The sequence below is a fragment of the Brachypodium distachyon genome, chromosome 3, assembly GCF_000005505.3.
Source record: "Brachypodium distachyon strain Bd21 chromosome 3, Brachypodium_distachyon_v3.0, whole genome shotgun sequence".
Taxonomy (NCBI): domain Eukaryota; kingdom Viridiplantae; phylum Streptophyta; class Magnoliopsida; order Poales; family Poaceae; genus Brachypodium; species Brachypodium distachyon.
The window spans coordinates 52,281,298-52,299,840 of NC_016133.3; the positions used below are offsets into that span (position 1 = coordinate 52,281,298).

At 42.2% G+C, this 18,543-nt stretch overlaps 2 protein-coding genes across 5 annotated transcripts; both read left to right on the forward strand.

Annotated features, from left to right (window-relative positions):
- The first annotated feature begins 5,429 nt into the window (after positions 1-5,429).
- LOC100841229 (transcription factor EMB1444) lies at positions 5,430-10,966 on the forward strand. Its single transcript, XM_003570035.4, has 10 exons — positions 5,430-5,838; positions 6,942-7,031; positions 7,355-7,460; positions 7,767-7,808; positions 7,931-7,990; positions 8,326-9,684; positions 9,763-9,864; positions 9,962-10,141; positions 10,219-10,344; positions 10,495-10,966. Exons 1-10 carry the CDS (start codon positions 5,756-5,758, stop codon positions 10,669-10,671), a joined length of 2,325 nt encoding a protein of 774 aa, XP_003570083.1. The 5' UTR covers positions 5,430-5,755; the 3' UTR covers positions 10,672-10,966.
- A 615-nt stretch (positions 10,967-11,581) lies between these two features.
- Positions 11,582-15,285, forward strand: LOC100820923 (ORM1-like protein 2). Of its 4 annotated transcripts, none has more exons than XM_014900336.2 (4): positions 11,582-12,101; positions 12,922-13,070; positions 14,216-14,269; positions 14,869-15,285. In XM_014900336.2, exons 1-4 carry the CDS (start codon positions 11,898-11,900, stop codon positions 15,005-15,007), a joined length of 546 nt encoding a protein of 181 aa, XP_014755822.1. In that variant the 5' UTR covers positions 11,582-11,897; the 3' UTR covers positions 15,008-15,285. The 4 variants fall into 4 exon arrangements, with proteins under 4 accessions (XP_014755822.1, XP_014755823.1, XP_014755824.1 ...); XM_014900337.2 differs by having other exon boundaries at positions 11,583-12,083; XM_014900338.2 differs by lacking the exon at positions 14,216-14,269 and having other exon boundaries at positions 11,592-12,101.
- The last annotated feature ends 3,258 nt before the right edge of the window (positions 15,286-18,543 follow it).

Consider the following 18,543-nt stretch of genomic DNA (forward strand, 5'->3'; position numbering starts at 1 on the left):
GATCATCGACTTAGAACTAAAAAGTTTTATGGGCTTTAGAAATAGAAGTCATGTTTTGACATATTTCAGGAGTCTCACGTTTTTCTTTAAAAATGTGGAATATTCAGACATCGAGAAGTGGAGTTTATGGATAGGTCTCTACTCTTATTGTCAACGCGAAAAAAGCAGCGGAATAACCGATAGAGCATATTGCCCATTATTCACTTTTTTAAAAAAGCAACTATTTCTTGTGTGATTTGATGCTAGCAAACCGCTAAACAACTTTTAGGCCTCTTTGGTTCACAGGGTTAGAAAAAAATAGGAGTAAAAAAAATACAGGATTGCAATGTCAGTATAACTTAATTCGTACTACATGATTTTATTTTCAACATAGTTTGTTTGACTGCATTGTAGGAAAACGAAGGATTATTTCCAAGAGGTTGGAGTTGATGGAAAATTTCATGTATCACGTTGGAAATGAATCGACAATTTTTTCTATGTGACTCACTTCTATGAATCAAACGATCCACGTAGGATTTGTTTTACAGGATTTTAATCGTTTAAAATTCCTACGAAAAAACTTTTGAATTAACATAGGCCTTTCACGGGGACGAAATCCGCAGTACGTAGCCTGTTGCCATCCCTAGCACCCATCCTCCAATTTTCGGTGGGGTGGTCCAGCCGGCTTGCTGGCTAGCTGGCCCGGCCAAAAGTTCTCGCTCTGTCCCTGTTGCTTCATTCTCTTTTGATCTGTCCATTTTTCCTCGTGGTGGTCCTTCAAGCAACTGGCGCGCTCGAAGACCGTGGGCATGCAGAGCTGTTGAGACCCAGGCCAGCGAGCATGAACGGCCGGGAAACGAACCTAATTAAGCCCTTGTAAATTCTAATCCAATGATCATTCCCGTGCCCACAGGCAATCTGTGAAAGCTCCCTACACTCCGGGACGTACCGTTTGAGCTGACGTGCGCGCGCGTATACCACTGTGCCAACTTCCAAGTCTCGATCCCCGCCCTGTCACAGTACTACAGTTCCGCTACTTGTACGCATAGCCACCGAACTCCATCGCCGTCGAGGAAGATCGATCCAAACGCGGCGGTCTCGATCGATCGATCGCACAACCGGGCCGGCGGCGGGATCGAGCTAAGCTGCAATTATTGCTGGATCCATCGATCTATAGCGCGTAGCTGTCGAACCTTGGTGATCCCTACCGGGACGCTCTAAACTCCAACCGCTACAGTCCGCGGACCAGAATCACCACCGGCGCGTCCGTCTAAGCTAGCCAGGTCTCCGGTGCAATCGAGAGCCGACATGTTTGAACCTTGGCGCGCGCACGCACACACACAACACGTAGTACAGACGTCGGTTGTTAACACCGTGATCACCACGGCATCGGGACAGGCACACCGCACCGGTTGTGGAGGGGAACTAGTAGCATCGATCGCCCGCTTCTATTATCAGCCGTGTGCGTGTAAACTGTGGTTTGCCAATTTGGTTTGTGTGAGTAATAATCGACAGCGACGCGCTGGGCTGGTTGCCATTAAATTCTCGATGGGGAGGACGATGAATCGATGGGGATACGGGACGAATAACGGCGCGTTTGTCAGCTTGTTGTACGCGCGCGCTGCGCGTCGGTGTCGGGCATATGGCGCGGATCGGAATATATCTCGCGAGCGAGATCATGATGCTTTCTAATTTGACTGACGTGAGAGGGAAAAGAGAAAGCTTGGTGCCTCGAACTTACTCGCTGTTGGATTGACTTCCTAAGGCGTATGTTAATTCAAAGATTTTACGAAGATTTTACTCGCTGTTGGATTTTCGACGTGGTTTAATTTGTGCCCGCTGATGCGGTATTGTTCTTTTTGATACAGCAGTGTGAACAATATAAGCTTTTAATCGCATATTGTAGTGTGTTCAGAGAGGCATAGTGGGAGTAATAATTTCCTTGCGTTTTGTGTGCGTCAGGAGCCATGAGATGGAGAATGATGCGCAGTGCCTGGGACGTAGTGATCATGCGTGCCTGTAGTTTTCTGCGGTTTGCAATAAGTTATAGACTTAGCATATGCCTCGATCCTCAATGTATAATCACTGCACCGATTTCATCTTGTCTGGCTACGCCTGGACAGAGCACATGGTCAGCGCAAAAGCGTACGCCAGGCACTGTGCTGATTGGTTACAACTTTGAACTGTATCGATTGTACCGTCGCTTGGCACCTGCAAAATCGTGTCAAGTCTATGTCATGATACATTAATACCGTCACTTGCCATCATTAACATTTTATAAAAAAATTGAAAACAATGCTCTCCTCTTTTAGTTGAACACAATACTACTCGTATGATACTGTCCAATATCTGATCCAAATCAGACAGATGTGTGCTTATACTTGATTTGATATATACGTAGAATAACACCCACAGATTTGCATGGTCCCCTCAGCGCATACAATGCACCGATGATATGAGTAAGAATTTGACTTCCATGCCTGGGTAACAGGCTAAGCAATCATTAAGTTGTAAGTATTGTATCTGTCCTTAGTTCCTTACGGATTTTTAAAATCAGCCAATTCCAATTTTTACTTCCTCTAAGAAAGTTTATGACATATTCTTTCCCATTTAGCAAAAAAGTTCTCCTTTTTACCTCATTTAGTTTTGACATAGTTAGCCCCCTTTTAAGATTTTCGGTCATCGATCCTGACAGAATGGCTCCATGTCAGGCCTACGTAGCATCTCCACTCCAAAACATATCTCTTTAATACGCTTCGACTAGGGTTTAAAATTTTTGCAACCCTAAAAGTTTAAAGGTCATCAAAATTTTAGAATAAATTACATTAGTTTCTACGAAATCTGTTGAGTTTAGACAAAATTTCACCCAAAAAACAATTTTGAGATTTAAAACTTGTATGATTCTAGTTCAAAATTTTGAGTTCGAAGCGTAAATATTTAGGAGATACGCCTTAGATGTGGAGGCGCCACATAAGCCTGCTTTGTGGGGCCATTGTCAGGATAGTTAAAAGTCTTAAAAAGGGGTAAAATCATGTCAATTTTTTTTAATTCATTTTCATTAGATGTGGTTAAAATGTGCCACAATTTTTCTAGATGGGTTAAAAACTGGAATTCGCTCTTTTAAGATACATGGAAAAAGCTTATAAACTGAAAAGTAGAGAGTAATTAATATGTTTCCCCGACTAGAAAAAAACCCCGTAATTATTCTTTTGCGAGTAGAAACGGAACCACATGTAGTCCTTCATGCTCACTGCTGCAATTTATTTATGGCTACACTCTAGCTAGCTTGTTTAGAGGCATTTATTAGAATCAAAATTGCCCCCACTATGGATGTCCTTGCTTGTATGGTCGTATGCACAGATCCACCCGGAGGAAGCCACCGAGGTACTCACTCCAATTCTAAATTGTTGTCGAAATATTACATGTATCTAAATGTTTTTTAAAAATAGATACATCCACATTTGGGCAAATTTGAGTCAATATACTCCCTCCGGTTCAAAAGAAGTGATGCTTTGGACAAACATAACTTCGGTTCAAAACCTTGACATACGATGTCATTTGAACTTTTAGACTGATACATGGAAATTATATGTATAAGTTTGTGTCGGAAGTGTTTCTACAATATTACTGTATAATTTTGTTGGGTATTATATATGCCCTAGTACAATATGAACTAGCGGTCAAAATTACATCCTGAAGCCAATATCAATGTCCAAGATATCATTTTTCTTCTTCTTTGTGAAATATAAAGGGAGTCCCCATTTCCTGACTATTATATGCACTAAGTCAATCGATCTTAAATATTGCAAGAAAGAAGTCAATCCTAAATTATTTCAATAAAAAAGCCAATCAAATTTTTCGTGGAAGAAACTAACTCTACATATGCCACAGAGAGACACTTTTTACTGGTCTATCTCTTCTTTTCACAAAGTGAGGGGGTCCTAAGGAAGGAAATGAGAGCTCAGGCAAAAAGCAGCACTTTATTTTTGTGTGTAGTGTCATTGAACTTGCCAGACTATACTTGGAAAGCCCCGGGAGACAAAATTATGGGCCTTAATTCCAAGAATGATGGGATCATATAGGCGTCTTGTACTAGCTAGCCTGAGAGTCTCTAGCTATCGACCTCTCTCAGTCTCCTACCTATCTACACTGTAGCTAGTCACTACTGTCCACCTGTGACAGTACCTAATTCATCTGAAATTTACACGACACTGCTAAATCTCTCCAGAGTTTCCGTTTCAAAGCTAGGAACTGAGCACTGGATCTGCCTCGGCTCGGTAAAGCGATGTAGTATAGTCCACAGAGCATTGAGGGTAACAACGTGCAGGAACAGTGCTTGGGTCCTGCGTCCCGGCCTCCTTCTGGCGTTACCAACCTGCGAGATGATGGCGGAATGGGATAGGGGTATGTCGAGAATGTACGTACAACCATCATGACCTTGCAGACATATCGGAAACAGAAGGGAAAAGGGAGAACGGAAACCCTAGAAATATTCTCTTGGTAGCCACTCAATCATAGGTGCCCACATATGATTGGGTTAATTACCAACAAACGGTGCACAACACAAAACTTTATGTGGTCCTAGTCTCTTATATATATATTCTCGCTCTTAATTTGGTACTCCTTTGCCTACATGGATTATTATTTTTTGTTGTAGAAAATACTCATCTGCATGCATTATGATCTTCAGTAAAGTGGTCATGTTAGTCAAGATTCCTCCGATTGCATGGGCTTTTTGCATTGCAGCCGATGTTTCTTTTTCTAGCTAGTGGATGCATTTGTTGTATTATGCGCTAGATATATAGATGGATGCCCGGACTTGGCTTACCACCGGCCGGTATAGTAGGTGGTGTTGGTGTTCGTACAAGCTATGGGCCGGAGAGGGAGAGCTAGAGGAGATGCATCATGTATGCATGACCCTTTTTACTGATCTGGGTGACGAAAATGACGCCGGCGATTAGGACAATTTGCCACCAAGCTAGCTAGCTACTACTTAGACCAGCTAGTTCCAAGAATATCTATTAAAATATTTAAAGAAAAGATAGATTATAGGGCACTTGATCTCGGTAGGAAACCTATCTTGCTGAAAGAGACAAGGTGGACCGTCGACATCAAATCAATTAATCTTTTGTACAAGAGCCAGTGGCGTAGTGGGACGACGTAAATAAGTACACGTATTAGTGGTGCGCTCTCTGATTAGACAGAGGATATCGCTTGTTAATTTAGTTACCAGTATATGTTGCGTGCTGATCTCATAGCCTTCTTTCGGAGACGATGCTTTTCGGCCGGCCGGAAAATTGACTGTCAAAAAAGAAGGAATTTAAATCCCAGATTGAACGAAATCCGGACATCGCTTAATTCCGCAGAGGTACGAAACCCTGCCCGCACTGCGGCACCGGCCTCTCGCTCGCGATCTCCTCCAGAAGACACGAGAAAAACGGCGAAGAAAGGAAAGAAACCACCCACGCATCAGAGCCGCCAAGGCGACTGTTTCTCCACGGCCACGGCTCCACCCTCCACTTGTTGAAAGACTCCGCCGCTCCGCCCCCTACCGCCAGTCTCCCGCTATTTATCGGAGGGCACCCTCCGTGCTTAAACCCCTTGCGCTCCCCCTGGATTACACTTCCCCTCATGCTGTTCTCCCTGCCTGCTGCTCCTCCTAGATCGATTACACTTTCCTTCCTCGGCCCAACTGCTGCACCTTTGCCCGGAGCGGCGTCTTTTTTGTTGCGCGCGCTAGCTTAATTGATTCGGTTCCCGCCGCGTGCCTCGGTCGATGGCGGAGGCGCTGGGAGCGCTTTGCCGCGGCGGAGGATGGTCCTATGCGGCGATCTGGAGCACCGACCGTCGCGACCCAAGGTGAGTAGTGAAGGCACCTGTTGCTGGTGGTCGTATATAGATCTACATCATCTGTATTTCGTTGGAATTGTTCCTCCGACTTCACACCGCCGCAGTGTTTATTTTCTCGGGGTTTTCCACCCAAGAAGAGCGAGATCCCGAGACCGGATTTGCGTAACAGTGTCGTTTGCTCCAAAAATGGAAAAATCGAAGCGTACATTGGGATGTCAAGCATGGATTTGCATTTTTTTTTTCTTCATCTGGTCAAGTTGGACTCCCCACCCCGTTTTGATAGAGGTTAAAAGGAAAAGGTTATCCGAACTCTGTAGTTTCTGTATGCTCATATCTTGCATTCTCCCAACAGTGGTAGTACACATACGTAGCTTTCGAGAACTTGCTTTTGGCAGGAAGTAGTGCATATCCCACTAGCAGTTCTGCCCTCTTGTTGCTATCCAATCTCTTCCTGTAAGCTGTAAGCACCAAGCACGTAAGGAATACTGTAGAGATTTTTTTTTGTGCACAAATCCGTAGCAAAGCAACTGCTACTATTTAAATTTATTTATATTACTCCGTATAATAACTACTACTTGGTGCTCTTGTTTTTGAGAATGTTACGAGGTAATCCCTACTTCTCACGCGATTTGCTCGGACAGAGGATGTGCTGGGATGCTTGCTTCCTTAGTGAATCGCCTGTCCTGATTCCACGAACGCGTGAAATTGAGGGGACGTAATTTACTCTTTATTTTAGCCTCCAATTCTACCTTATGGACTGTACAAAGTTGCTTTCTCTCCTAACTTTCCTAGCCAAAGCATTAGTATAAGTTTGCAATCCTATCAAAATTGACAGTAAAGCTTGTCGCATCTTTTCTGATTATCTTATTTTTAATTTTGGACACACTCCAAAAGTTTACCATCATCGACCTTTTTGTTTTGTTATCTGTTTCTTTGCTTATTGCTGTAAAGATCTCTTGCATCTGGTGCAAAGTTTAGAGCAACTTTCCCTAGATCCAGACATCCAGTAAACATAATACATTTGAGCCTTCCTGCGAAATAGTTTTTTTAAGACCTCTGCTGATTTGTAATATAACACTGTAATTTACTGATGCTTTTATTTCATATATAAGGTTGCTCACCATAGGAGAGTGCCACTGCGAAGATGAAGCCCGAAAAGTTGTTGAGAATATGCTTAATCAGGTCCATGTTGTTGGAGAAGGGTATGGCACGATGACCTTTTGTAACACTCGATTCAATTGATCTTGTGCATGGTATCTTGGTGCTTGATATTTTAAACGATTTTGCGCCTACTTGTGGCTCAATACCGCAACAGCGCTCAATTATTTGCTACAGATTTTCCTGTTAAGGCATTCTAAAATGCTACTGTAGCTATTAACATTGATTTTGAAGAATATTTGAGATTGACATATATGACTAACCCACCAGTATCCCATCAACTGTTTAACCTTTTTAATTTTGAATTTCTACTGCTCCATTAAGATGCTTGGCTCCACTTACTAATACTGCTTCTTCTGTGTTTCAGCATCATAGGATCAGCTCTAGCAAGTGGGGAGTGCCGATGGATTTCCGATGACATTTTCTTTAATTTGGTTCAGACATGCAACACAGACAACCTAAGCTTATTTCAGGTATAGATTTCCTGTTCCCTGATCACATGTCTCCCTTGAAATGATGTGCTTACAAGTTTATATCACTAAAACTAGTACCTAATCTGATTCTCCAAAAAATTATAACTACGAAAGAGTCTGTTTAGGCTGAGAGCTCATGTGTGTCGAACTTTTGATAAGTGCGCCTGAGTTTTTAAGTAGAAACAACACATGGACATTAAAACATAATTCACTCGTGCACCCTTTATGTCCATACTTCCTTTACTAGTTTATTGCAGAAAATAAGAATTTTCCTTATTTTAACAGCGGAAGATTACCTTCTTGTAGGGCTATACTTGGTGGCAACATCAGTTCCTAAGCGGAATAAAGGTCATTTCACCTTTTTCTTTTCCAAAAACATTAGCTCTTACGCTAATTTGGGCAGAACTTGCCTTATTTCTTATTGATTAAAAATATATTAATTAGTCACTGAAAAGATACATCCTCTACAGACTATTGCAGTAATACCTATCCCGACACTTGGTGTGGCACAGTTCGGCTCAACACAAAAGGTAGTGTATATAAGTTTCTCAAATTCAACCTTCATCATCATGATATCAATCTATTGGTTGCTCCGTCGTATCATTGGCTCATTTGTTAAAATGAATTGTTCTCATCAGTTCGTTGGAAGCTGCTATCTTTTGACTGATGCCAATTCTTGAGAGAATGAATGTTTTAGAAATATTTGTTGCTTGGATTGCTATGTCAGTAAGTTAAGAATTTTTCAGATGCTATTAGATATATGTACTGCAAACTTCCTTCTTGCCGTAAATCTAGTATACCATTATGCATCACGACATAACAGTTGCTACTTTCTCATGAAAATTTAAATTTTCACATCCACCAGGTTTCTGAGAGCTTAGAGTTTCTGGACCATGTTAAAGGTACATTTAGTGGAAGAGAAAGCATCTTATGGGATCCTTCAACCAAACATATCCGTAAATTCCCTCATAATTCTCAATGTCAACTCAGTTCTCTGAGCACAGAAGGTCTTGTGCCTATCAAGGCTGACCCGGAAAACAAGAAACTTCCTGAAAACACAGTAGCCGTAGAATCTCTTGGGAGTTTAGTTAGTAGTTCAAGCAATTATTCTCCGAGCTCTTCAAATGGTTTCACCTCCTTCGGAAGTTGCAATGGTCTAAATCCTCATATAGTGGCCATGCCAGTGAACTCCAAGTCAATAAATGCGGTCAGAGTATTTCATAATGTCAGCAATTTGATGCAGCACAATATTGGTTCAGAAAATCAATTACAGATTCAATATAGTAAACAGCCTGATTCTTGTTTAGCAAGTGCAACCACATCTTATTCCGGTTTGAACAATCTTCCAAGAATAGAGCATGAGCTGTCATGTGCACCTAACAAGCAAGGATATTATCCCCAAAGTGAAAAACTATCAAATTACCACAACTCATTCTCAGCCTGTTTTCCTGAGGGTGATGAGCTGAAACCCATGTTATTTGACAACAACAGCTCTATTGCTCAAAATAACCTAATGCAAGAAGCCAAGGCCAATGGATTTACATCTCAGACTGATTGTGCAGTCCATGAATTGCCTAATGAAACATTAGGAGAAACTGCTGTAGATACGGTAAATTGTGGCAGAAAAGGGGACAATGGAAATAGCAATTTGCTCGAAAGTATGATATTCGATCCCCTCACGCATGATTGGTGGGATGACAGTGTCCTATTAGCAGGAAATGTTCCACATTTCGGTGCCACTACCACAGTCCCTGTTACAGAACAGACAAAAAGTGCTCCGTTATCAATTGAAGGGAGGGGGTTGTTTTCGGAATCTGCCCTTGAAGAACTGCTTGGTGCCAGTCCTGCTGTGGCTAGCAGTGATCCATTAGCCGATTGTTTCTCAGGCTGTGAATTACCAGGGTATGCCCATCAAGACTCTTACTCATTGTGCAAGGAACAAGTACCGACATCAAACTTCCCTTCCAGCAGCCATACATCTGAGAATATGTCAAATGGAGTATCAAAGGCAATCCCAGTGTCCCTGGCGAATTTATCTATGGATGATTGCTGCAGTTTGAACACTGCAAATTCCATGGTCGGACAAGTAAAGAATCCTGAGGGAGCAAAGGCTATAAAGAAAAGGGCTAGACCAGGTGAGAGCACGCGGCCAAGACCAAAGGACCGGCAGCAGATACAAGATCGTGTCAAGGAATTGCGTGAGATAGTCCCGAACAGTGCAAAGGTATACCTACCGATCACACCATGTTTGTTTATGTTTTGGCTGATAGAAAGTTACTGAGTATTATATTGTACACAACAGTGTAGCATTGATGCTTTGTTGGACCGAACAATCAAGCACATGATTTTTCTACAAGGTGTAACAAAGTATGCAGAGAAAATTAAGCAAGCCGATGAACCCAAGGTATGTCATGCTGATGAATGCATATAAACCATGCAAAACATTAACAAGTCTTGCTTGATTTCGTTGTACTGACTTATATTCATGTGACTATGTGAAGATGATCAGCAAGGATAGTGGTTCTGTCTTGAGAGATAACTCAAGTGGTGTTGTCTTGAAAGATAACTCCAGTGCTGCAAGCAATGGTGGTGCCACGTGGGCCTATGAGGTTGCAGGACAGACTATGGTTTGCCCAATAATTGTAGAGGATCTTGCACCACCTGGTCAAATGCTTGTGGAGGTATAGTTGAGAGATGACCTACTGTTTTATTTTACATTAGTGCAGAAATTTGAGACGCTCTCTTTGCTGGTCAACAGATGCTATGTGAGGAACGGGGCTTTTTTCTAGAGATAGCAGACACCATACGTGGATTTGGACTGACAATCTTGAAGGGGCTGATGGAACTCCGTGATGGCAAGATAATGGCGCGATTTCTTGTCGAGGTAGAGAAGACTATGTTTATGGACATACTCCCTCCGATCCATAATTAGTGTCGCTTTGTACTAAATCAGCGACATTTATTATGGATCGGAGGGAGTATCATTTTCTTGGCTTAGTTATTTTATCCATTTAACATTACGGTGGCTTTGCAGGCAAACAAGAACGTGACTAGGATGGACATATTTCTGTCACTTGTTCAGTTACTACAGCAAAATAGCCTCAATAGATCTTCTGACCAGCTAGCTAAGGTAATAAGTAATGGGGTTCCATCTTTCGCGGAGCATCAGCAATCTCCAATATCGATCCCAGTTGGCCTTGCCGAGAGATAACAGCGAATAAACATTCAGAGTGCTGAACTGTGCTTGATGTTGACTGTCAGGCGTTGATAGGAATGGCAAGTTCGAGATGTAGCGAATGTGCATTGCGGCGTGAAAAAATAAATCAGTTACTAGTATTCATCAGAAGATGTAGAAGGTTTCTCATTTAATTTTGTGTAGCCAATTTAGAAATGTCAAGGCAGCTGTTGTAATTGGGACACTGGTGTAAATGTATGTTGCTTGTTCTTGTGCAGTGACTATTGATGTTTTTTTTACCAAGAATCGAGTTGTCTTGGCGGTTCTGTTATTATGTACTCCTCCGTTTCATATTAAGTGACTCAAATTTGTCTAAAAATGGACGTATCTATATATTAAAATACGTTTAGATGCATGTAATATTTCGGCGCTTAATATGGGACGGAGGGAGCACATGCTGCTCTTCTAACTTTATTATCGTGTTCCGCATAACTTAGTTGGTTTGGTTTGCATTTAGCTGTATTATTTTCAGTCTTGTGGTGGAACCAGTTTGTGTTTGACTGGATTTATTTCCGGTGTTTAATTGGCGATATTACTACTTCAAGGGAAAATGACTTGTCCGACACAGCATCAGCTACGAGTTGCGTATAGCTTCATCAATCTCAAGAACTGTTGACTCAATCTTCTCGAAAGTGTTAGTAGAAGAGAATACGTGTGTTCGCGCTCAGAGGCGAGGTGTACCTATGTGTTTGTGAGCATCTCCAAATTATTTACCCTGTTTTTTTTCTTCTTCCGTTTAGCCCACATCTGAAAGTGGTCCAACATGGAGTACTGACTTAGCAGGCCAGAAGCACGGAAGCTAGGGCAGGCCATCGGATCGGAGGCCCCAAACCCTTCCCTCCTCTCCTCATTTCTATCTTTGACCAATATAATCCTGACCCGGACACCCGGTGCCCGGCTCCTCTGTCCTCTGTCGTCTTCCGGGCGCCCTCTCGGCTCTCGCTCTCGCCCAACGCCCCAACCCCCATCTTCCTTTCTTTCCCTGACGTCGTTAATTTTTCGCCCCCATCTTTGAACGATCATTCGGTCCCCGTCCCCTTCCCGGCTTTCCCTCGGTTCCTCCTCCCACCCATCCTGCCGCTCCTAGAAAGCCTGTCCCGCCGCGGCAGCCACAGCACGCGGGACATACACGCGGCGCTGCTTCCCTGTTCCCCCCTCCCTGGCGGACGGAGGGGAAGGGCCCTAGAGGCGGAGGAGGCTCCATGGCGAAGCTGTACGTGCAGGCGGTGCCGCCGGCGGATCTGAACAAGAATACCGAGTGGTTCATGTACCCTGGCGTCTGGACGACCTACATACTCATCCTCTTCTTCTCCTGGCTCCTCGTCCTCTCCGTATTCGGTTGCACCGCAGGCATGGCATGGACCGTCGTCAACCTCTTCCACTTCGCGGTAACTACGCTGTGGATGGTGAGGGGTCATTAATGTGGCTTGTTGTAAGCTCTCTACTCGGCTAGGCAGTAGGCACCGTATTTTGTTCCCCGTAGTGAGTGATTGGTTGACAGTGAAATCAACACGCGGTATAATTTAGGTCCGCGTAACTAATCCACACTTTTGGACGCCCAGTTGTGTGTACTGGAACAATAACCCTTGAACGGTCACATCAATGTTGGCATCGATGGTAGCTTATGTCAGTCTCAGGGCACCTCTCCCCACTTCAATAGAAATTTATTTTGTTACGTTAGAATGAGTGTGTAGTCAAAAGAAGAAAAGGCCTCTGTTTTTGTCTTGGACATGTTCACAGGCTAAATGTCAAATCATATTGCTTCATATGTTTACCACCCATTTCCAGTTCAAGAGAAATTTACCCCTGTGATGAGTACCCTATCCTCTGAAGCTCTGAAGCCTAAGTGGTAAAAATATTCAGATTAGTGACAATGCCATTTCAATACAAGTGACTGCAAGTGTAACTTGTATATCTGTCTTCTTCACGAGCACCCACATGGTGATGATAAATCAAATGACTTTGCATTTCCGTTTTGCCTTGCATGGTTATTTTTATTAAAAAGTTAATCCAGTGTTTCAGAAAATGTTGGAAATCGATCTGATTGGGACTACTCCTTTAGTTCACATATATATTGAACCTGCTTGACTTCTGCTTTTTATATACATGCAAGTCAAACCATGTATATATATTTGGTACTTGTTATTAGTGGAGGTGGTTTGTTTCCTGAGTTCCTCTCCACACACTTACCACACCTAATAATGTCCTACTGAATCTTATGTTCAGATCACATACCACTTTTTCCATTGGAAGAAGGGAACACCTTTTGCTGATGACCAGGGAGTGTACAATACATTGACTTGGTGGGAGCAAATGGATAGTGGTCAACAGCTTACTCGTAACAGGAAGTTTCTCGCTGTGGTTCCTGTAGTCCTGTAAGTATTATTTTTCTGTTTTAAATATGTTACTGATTTCGAACTTGTGAAAAATTGAACCGGACATCATTTGATGTTGAAGTGCAACCCCTATGTTTGCTCAGGAATTAGGAAATTGTACTCCCTCCGATCCATAAAAAGTGTCGCCCACATATGGGAGACACTTTTTATGGATCAGAGGGAGTAGTAATCTCTAATCATGTGGATGTGGACGTGCCATTTCACCCAAAATAGTGAATTTGGATTTTACAGATGAATTCGGTCACAGCTTTTGGAAAACCGAACAAGTAAAAAACCATGAAAATTGAACCGAGAAAACCCACATTCGATTCAGCTAGCTATATTGGCTGCTCAATTATGGTGGCTAGGTACTCCCTCCGATCCATATTAATTGTCAAAAATGTATCTAGACGCTTTTTAGCCATAGATACATTCATATTTGGGCAAATTTGAGACAATTAATATAGATCGGAGGGAGTATTAAATTGCATAAATGTTCGAACTAGAGTTGTATTTGCTATGTGATTATATTGCTTATGAGAAACATACTTTTATTAGTTATACAACTATATTAGGTACTCCCTATGTTCCTTTTTATAAGATGTTCTAGCTTTGTCCTAAGTCAAACTTTTTAAAGTTGGACCAGGTTTATAGAAAAATCTACCAACATTTACAGCTCGAAATTAGGTTTATTAAATCCGTCATAATATATATCTTCATAATATATTTATTTAATATTGTAGATATTAGTACATTTTTCTATAAACTTGGTCGAAGTTTGACTTATGACAAAAGCTAGAACATCTTATAAAAAGTAATGGAGGAAGTAATATTTATATCTGAATAATTTGCCTCGTAATATGATGGACTGATCAAATAACTGGCACAAATCTTTCTCTTTATACTCTGATTAACGTGACATATTAAAATCTGCCTGAGGCAAATGCCTTAGCTATGTTCCATAAAATATGTGCTCAGGATAACCCAACGTTACAGGCAGCTGTTTTGCAAGATATTCTTTTGGTTCTGTACACCGCCTGGGGTTAATTATTTATCTTGAAAATCTGGTATTATGACTGTAGGGCAATAAATACAGACTGATCCATCATATGGCATTTGTATTTTCCTGTGTTTAATATTTTCAGGCAAGCACACCTGGTTCACATCACATACAATGTGAATACTGAATACAGATCTAGGTAGTAGACTTATTCACTACTATTGTTATGTAAATCCTGATTGGCAATGGCAAGTGTATATTTTTTGTCATGATATACATAATGACACCTTTTTTTTTGGAAAATGGAAGATATACTGCCTCTGGCCTCTGCATCATAGATGCACACAACCACTGTTTATTACAAAGTCACAAGCAAAAGGGTACCAAGCATAAAATAAATGATAGGCCACACTGCATCAAAATCAAACTGTAAGTAGCCTAGGACATAAACTCCCTCGAAGGCCACTCTAATCTCTTAGTGCCAGCTTCCTTTGGCTCCTCCTTGTGCTGCGATCATTGTAGAAACCTACAAACACAACCAGCTGCTGATACAGGAGAATAGGGCCCACATAAGAGAGTAAGCCTTTTATTCTATAAAAAGAATATCATTCCTGCATAGCCCAATAGACCAAAACACTTGCGGCAGCATCAGCATGAATGAGAAGGCATAGACTCTGTTTAGTGTGTTATTTTTTTATGCTTTACATGTTTTTGTCACTTTCTATACATTGTATTTCCTTCCCTACATTGCTATATTTGTTACTGATTGCAAATGTACCTTTTCTGTCGCCTCCTCAGATATTTGATTGCGTTGCACACCACAGACTACCAACATCCTATGCTCTCCCTCAATACTCTAGCAGTGACCGTGCTTGTGGTTGCCAAGCTACCAAACATGCATAAGGTCCGGATTTTTGGAATAAACGGCGGGATTTAGGCAGTCATTCTTTTGCAGACAACTACCTCTGCCCTTTCCAGAATGGCCTGATGTTTTTCAACCTGTGCTACTTAAATGGGCTTAAAAGTCATTAGCAGATGGGTTGTAGTAATTGTATAGAGATGCTCAAAGTCTGGAAATGATGCTGCTCTACATCTGATGTACACGAATTCTGTAGACTCTTACTGCTGCTATATGCTTTGATGCAAGCATCTGTCAGTTGCTGCATGTACAGCGGTTTCCTTGACATCTATAATTCATGGCAGGAATCTCAGTGATGCGTGCGTCTATCACAGGTGTTGATGGACAGTGTGGCATATTATTGCAAACAGTTGTGCTGGATGTAGCTAAGCACAGTACAGCAGAGATTCTATCTCTAGACATCATTAGAAGTGTCATCAGATTCAGAGTTGTGACGTCGGATCCGGAATGTGTAACACGAGTCTTGGATTTGTTTGGTGACGGAATCCTTGGGCCTTGTTAACCTGTCCATTTTGTGTCGTTTGTTTTTTGTAAAGGATTGATAGTGAGTTATATACTGTTTAACAGCTGGTGTATGCTGGGTGACTCTAACTCACGTACACCGATCACCACTAAATTTACCAGCAGTTTGCTTCCACACGGGATCAAAAAGCGAACGCCGAGGACCTGGCAACAGTGACATCCACTTCCCAGCAGCCACGCCGCGCGCATTTCTATTTCTATTGTCGTCCGCTGATTTTGACACAGGTCCCAACCAGGCAGCCACCTTTATTCCATTCTTATGCAACATCTGAATCATTTCCCACGCGACGGCCATGCTGCGGAAACGGAAATCTCAGCTTTCCTACCACCGCCGTCTCCATATGCATCAGAATCCCGCACAAGAAAGAAACACGTTTCTCGAGAAAGAAACGAACAAAGGCCATACCCACCACGCTCAAAAAAGATGAGTCAAGGGGTACAGTGCGGATGAGACAAGTTAGCTGTCGTCGGGTCGGAGCCTGGCCGGGGCAGGGCTCGCCGGAAACTCGCCGGTCAGCACAGCAGCGATATATTCTCAGTTTTCTCCCTCTGGTGAGTGGTGACGCGGCCCGACAAAAGCGAATGGAATGGCTTTTCGGGTGTGGGCCGCGGAGATCGCGGGTGGGGACGGAAATTTGCACGCCTTTTTCACCCAGAAGGCTTCGCTGCCACCTTCCTTCCTTTTTTTCCCTGCCACGCGTGGTGTTCCCCTGAGTTCTGATCGAGCTCCCGCTAGACTAGGCGATGCATGCATGAAACATGTTCCTTTTTTCTTTCAGATGAAGCGTTCACCTCGGTGGCTCAGCTCTGCACTACTGTTCTTTCGTAAATGCAACGTGACACCGGATGTCAGACTTAATTACCGTACAATGTGCAGAGAGTATGTGAGGTTGAGGTGCTGCAGCATGTGGCGATTTCGGGCATTTGTCAAGGTTGAGAAGGCTACTGCCAACTGTAAACACGAGATGGGTGTTCTGTTGTTGAAGGCCCATTTTGTTGCTTAGTCGCGAGAGCTAGGAGTTATCTTCTTGCACTCTCTGGGTGAATATCATGGTTTTGCTGTTGCACGTATTGTTGTTGCCACGTACCAGAACATATAAACATGGATGGCGGCAGAGGCCTGCACTGCACGAGCTTATCTAATTTCCTGAGAGGAACTGCCGGTACCGTACTGTACGTGCCCTTTTTGTGTGCTTGCGAGCGAAGCCTGCGCACGGCAACATGCTTTCTACCATGCATGCCTAGTCTTTTGGTAAATTGCACAAAACCATTATGACTGAAGTTTGAGTTGCTCGTAAGTCGTAACCGCTTAGTTTTTTAACATTTTGCCGAAAACTACTATTCCCTTCGGCCGGAATTACTTGTCGAAATATTACATGTATCCAGACGCTTTTAAAACATATATAGATACATTCATATTTGCACAAAATTTGAGACAATTAATATGAATCGGAGGAAGTATCACTATTAGTGCAAGTGGTTGCACATAGCTACACTCCTCATTTTTTTTTCTATTTTTCTTTACACACCAAACCGTGTCGAGGTCCTTGTTTATAGGCTCATTCTGATCTCAAAACAATCACCAGAAAATGCAGCATTTAGATGCTTGAAAGCATGTTGAATCTATAGAAATTAAAACGGACACCAATATGCAATAAAAGATGCCTGCTCTTGCACCATAGAACATAACACAGGAATTCTTTGAAGGGCTGATAGTCACTACCTAGAAGATCCCCTTTGTTTGAACCTCGAAAATCCCCTATGTTGGTTGGTCTGCACTGACAGACACGAACCTGATCGTTAGCACAGATGATCCACCACCAGAGGCAAGCTGAGAATACCTCTCCCTAGTGATATGCGTGTGCGCACCCGTCAATGGAGAGGTGACCCAGAGGCCATATTTGAGATCTTCACTAACACCTCCTCCGGTCATGGGCCCTTATCTCTTGCCTAACAATGAAGAGCACATTACCACTAACGGTGTGTCTTCGGTACGAGTGGAAAGTCATTCAAGGCCCCTAACTATCTCCCACACCTAAATCGTCGGTAATGGCAACGTAGATATGAGGAGCCTTCTGCCCTCCTCCTTCTCAGCATCGCACCACCAGGAGGCCACCTCACCATGAAGTCCTGACCAGGCCTGTCACCTCCACAACCCTACCCGATTGCGCCGAGCATTCAATACGACCCGACGATATGATCTAAGTACGTTGCATTTATTGATCGAGCATGTTACGGGAAACTGGAGGTTGGATATCACGTGTGCATTTTTTATTTAACCAAATTATTTATTATATTCCAAATCGAAGATGTTTTTATTTTATTTTACATAGGATTCACGAATACAAGCAATCATGCAGTCCACATCTTTTGTCATGGCGGGAAAAACTACCTGTTGCGAAAGAATCACACAGCCAACAGCTTGGAATGGAAGCATATCTTACAGTCTTCCGCCTCAACAATAATGCTTATTAACCGTATAAAATTTGCATATGAACCATCTAGAATTCTAGAATATCTAAGTAAAACTTGTAAATTGTGTTTTATACTTGTCGTTATAGAAATTAGTTTGTACATTTGGCTAAACGGCTTGCATTATTTGTAGTACTATGAGGGGAATCTCAATGTACCTTATCTTAGACCGTATCATACACATGAAAGATATGTTTAAATACAACTTAACTCATGCAAAGACCAGAGTATCGATCTTAATGTTGTAGTACTCCCTGCTTTTCAAAAGTTGATGTATTTGGTTTCGTTAACAAAGATTTTTAATGTGTACATGATAGGTAACCACAATTAATTTTTTGAAGACGAATTTATTGATATAAATTTAATGTCTTAAAACACATATTAGTAATAAAGTAATTCTTGATCAAATCTTTGTCTTAAAAGAAACCAAATACATTGAAAGAAAACATGAATTTCTTAGCGATTTTCTTTGTTTTTTTACCGCAAGAGTTGTCATGTTAAGATAAGGTAAACATATTTTAGACAGGATGCTCCAGCATGGGCTAATGGGCTACTAGAAC

Coding starts and splice junctions, on each gene's coding strand:
- LOC100841229 (XM_003570035.4), top strand. CDS start 5,756: ATGGCGGAGGCGCTGGGAGCGCTTTGCCGCGGCGGAGGATGGTCCTAT. Junction 5,839..6,941: donor ACCGACCGTCGCGACCCAAG/GTGAGTAGTGAA, acceptor TTCATATATAAG/GTTGCTCACCATAGGAGAGT. Junction 7,809..7,930: donor AGTTCCTAAGCGGAATAAAG/GTCATTTCACCT, acceptor CATCCTCTACAG/ACTATTGCAGTAATACCTAT.
- LOC100820923 (XM_014900336.2), top strand. CDS start 11,898: ATGGCGAAGCTGTACGTGCAGGCGGTGCCGCCGGCGGATCTGAACAAG. Junction 13,071..14,215: donor GCTGTGGTTCCTGTAGTCCT/GTAAGTATTATT, acceptor TAATATTTTCAG/GCAAGCACACCTGGTTCACA. Junction 14,270..14,868: donor AATACTGAATACAGATCTAG/GTAGTAGACTTA, acceptor TCGCCTCCTCAG/ATATTTGATTGCGTTGCACA.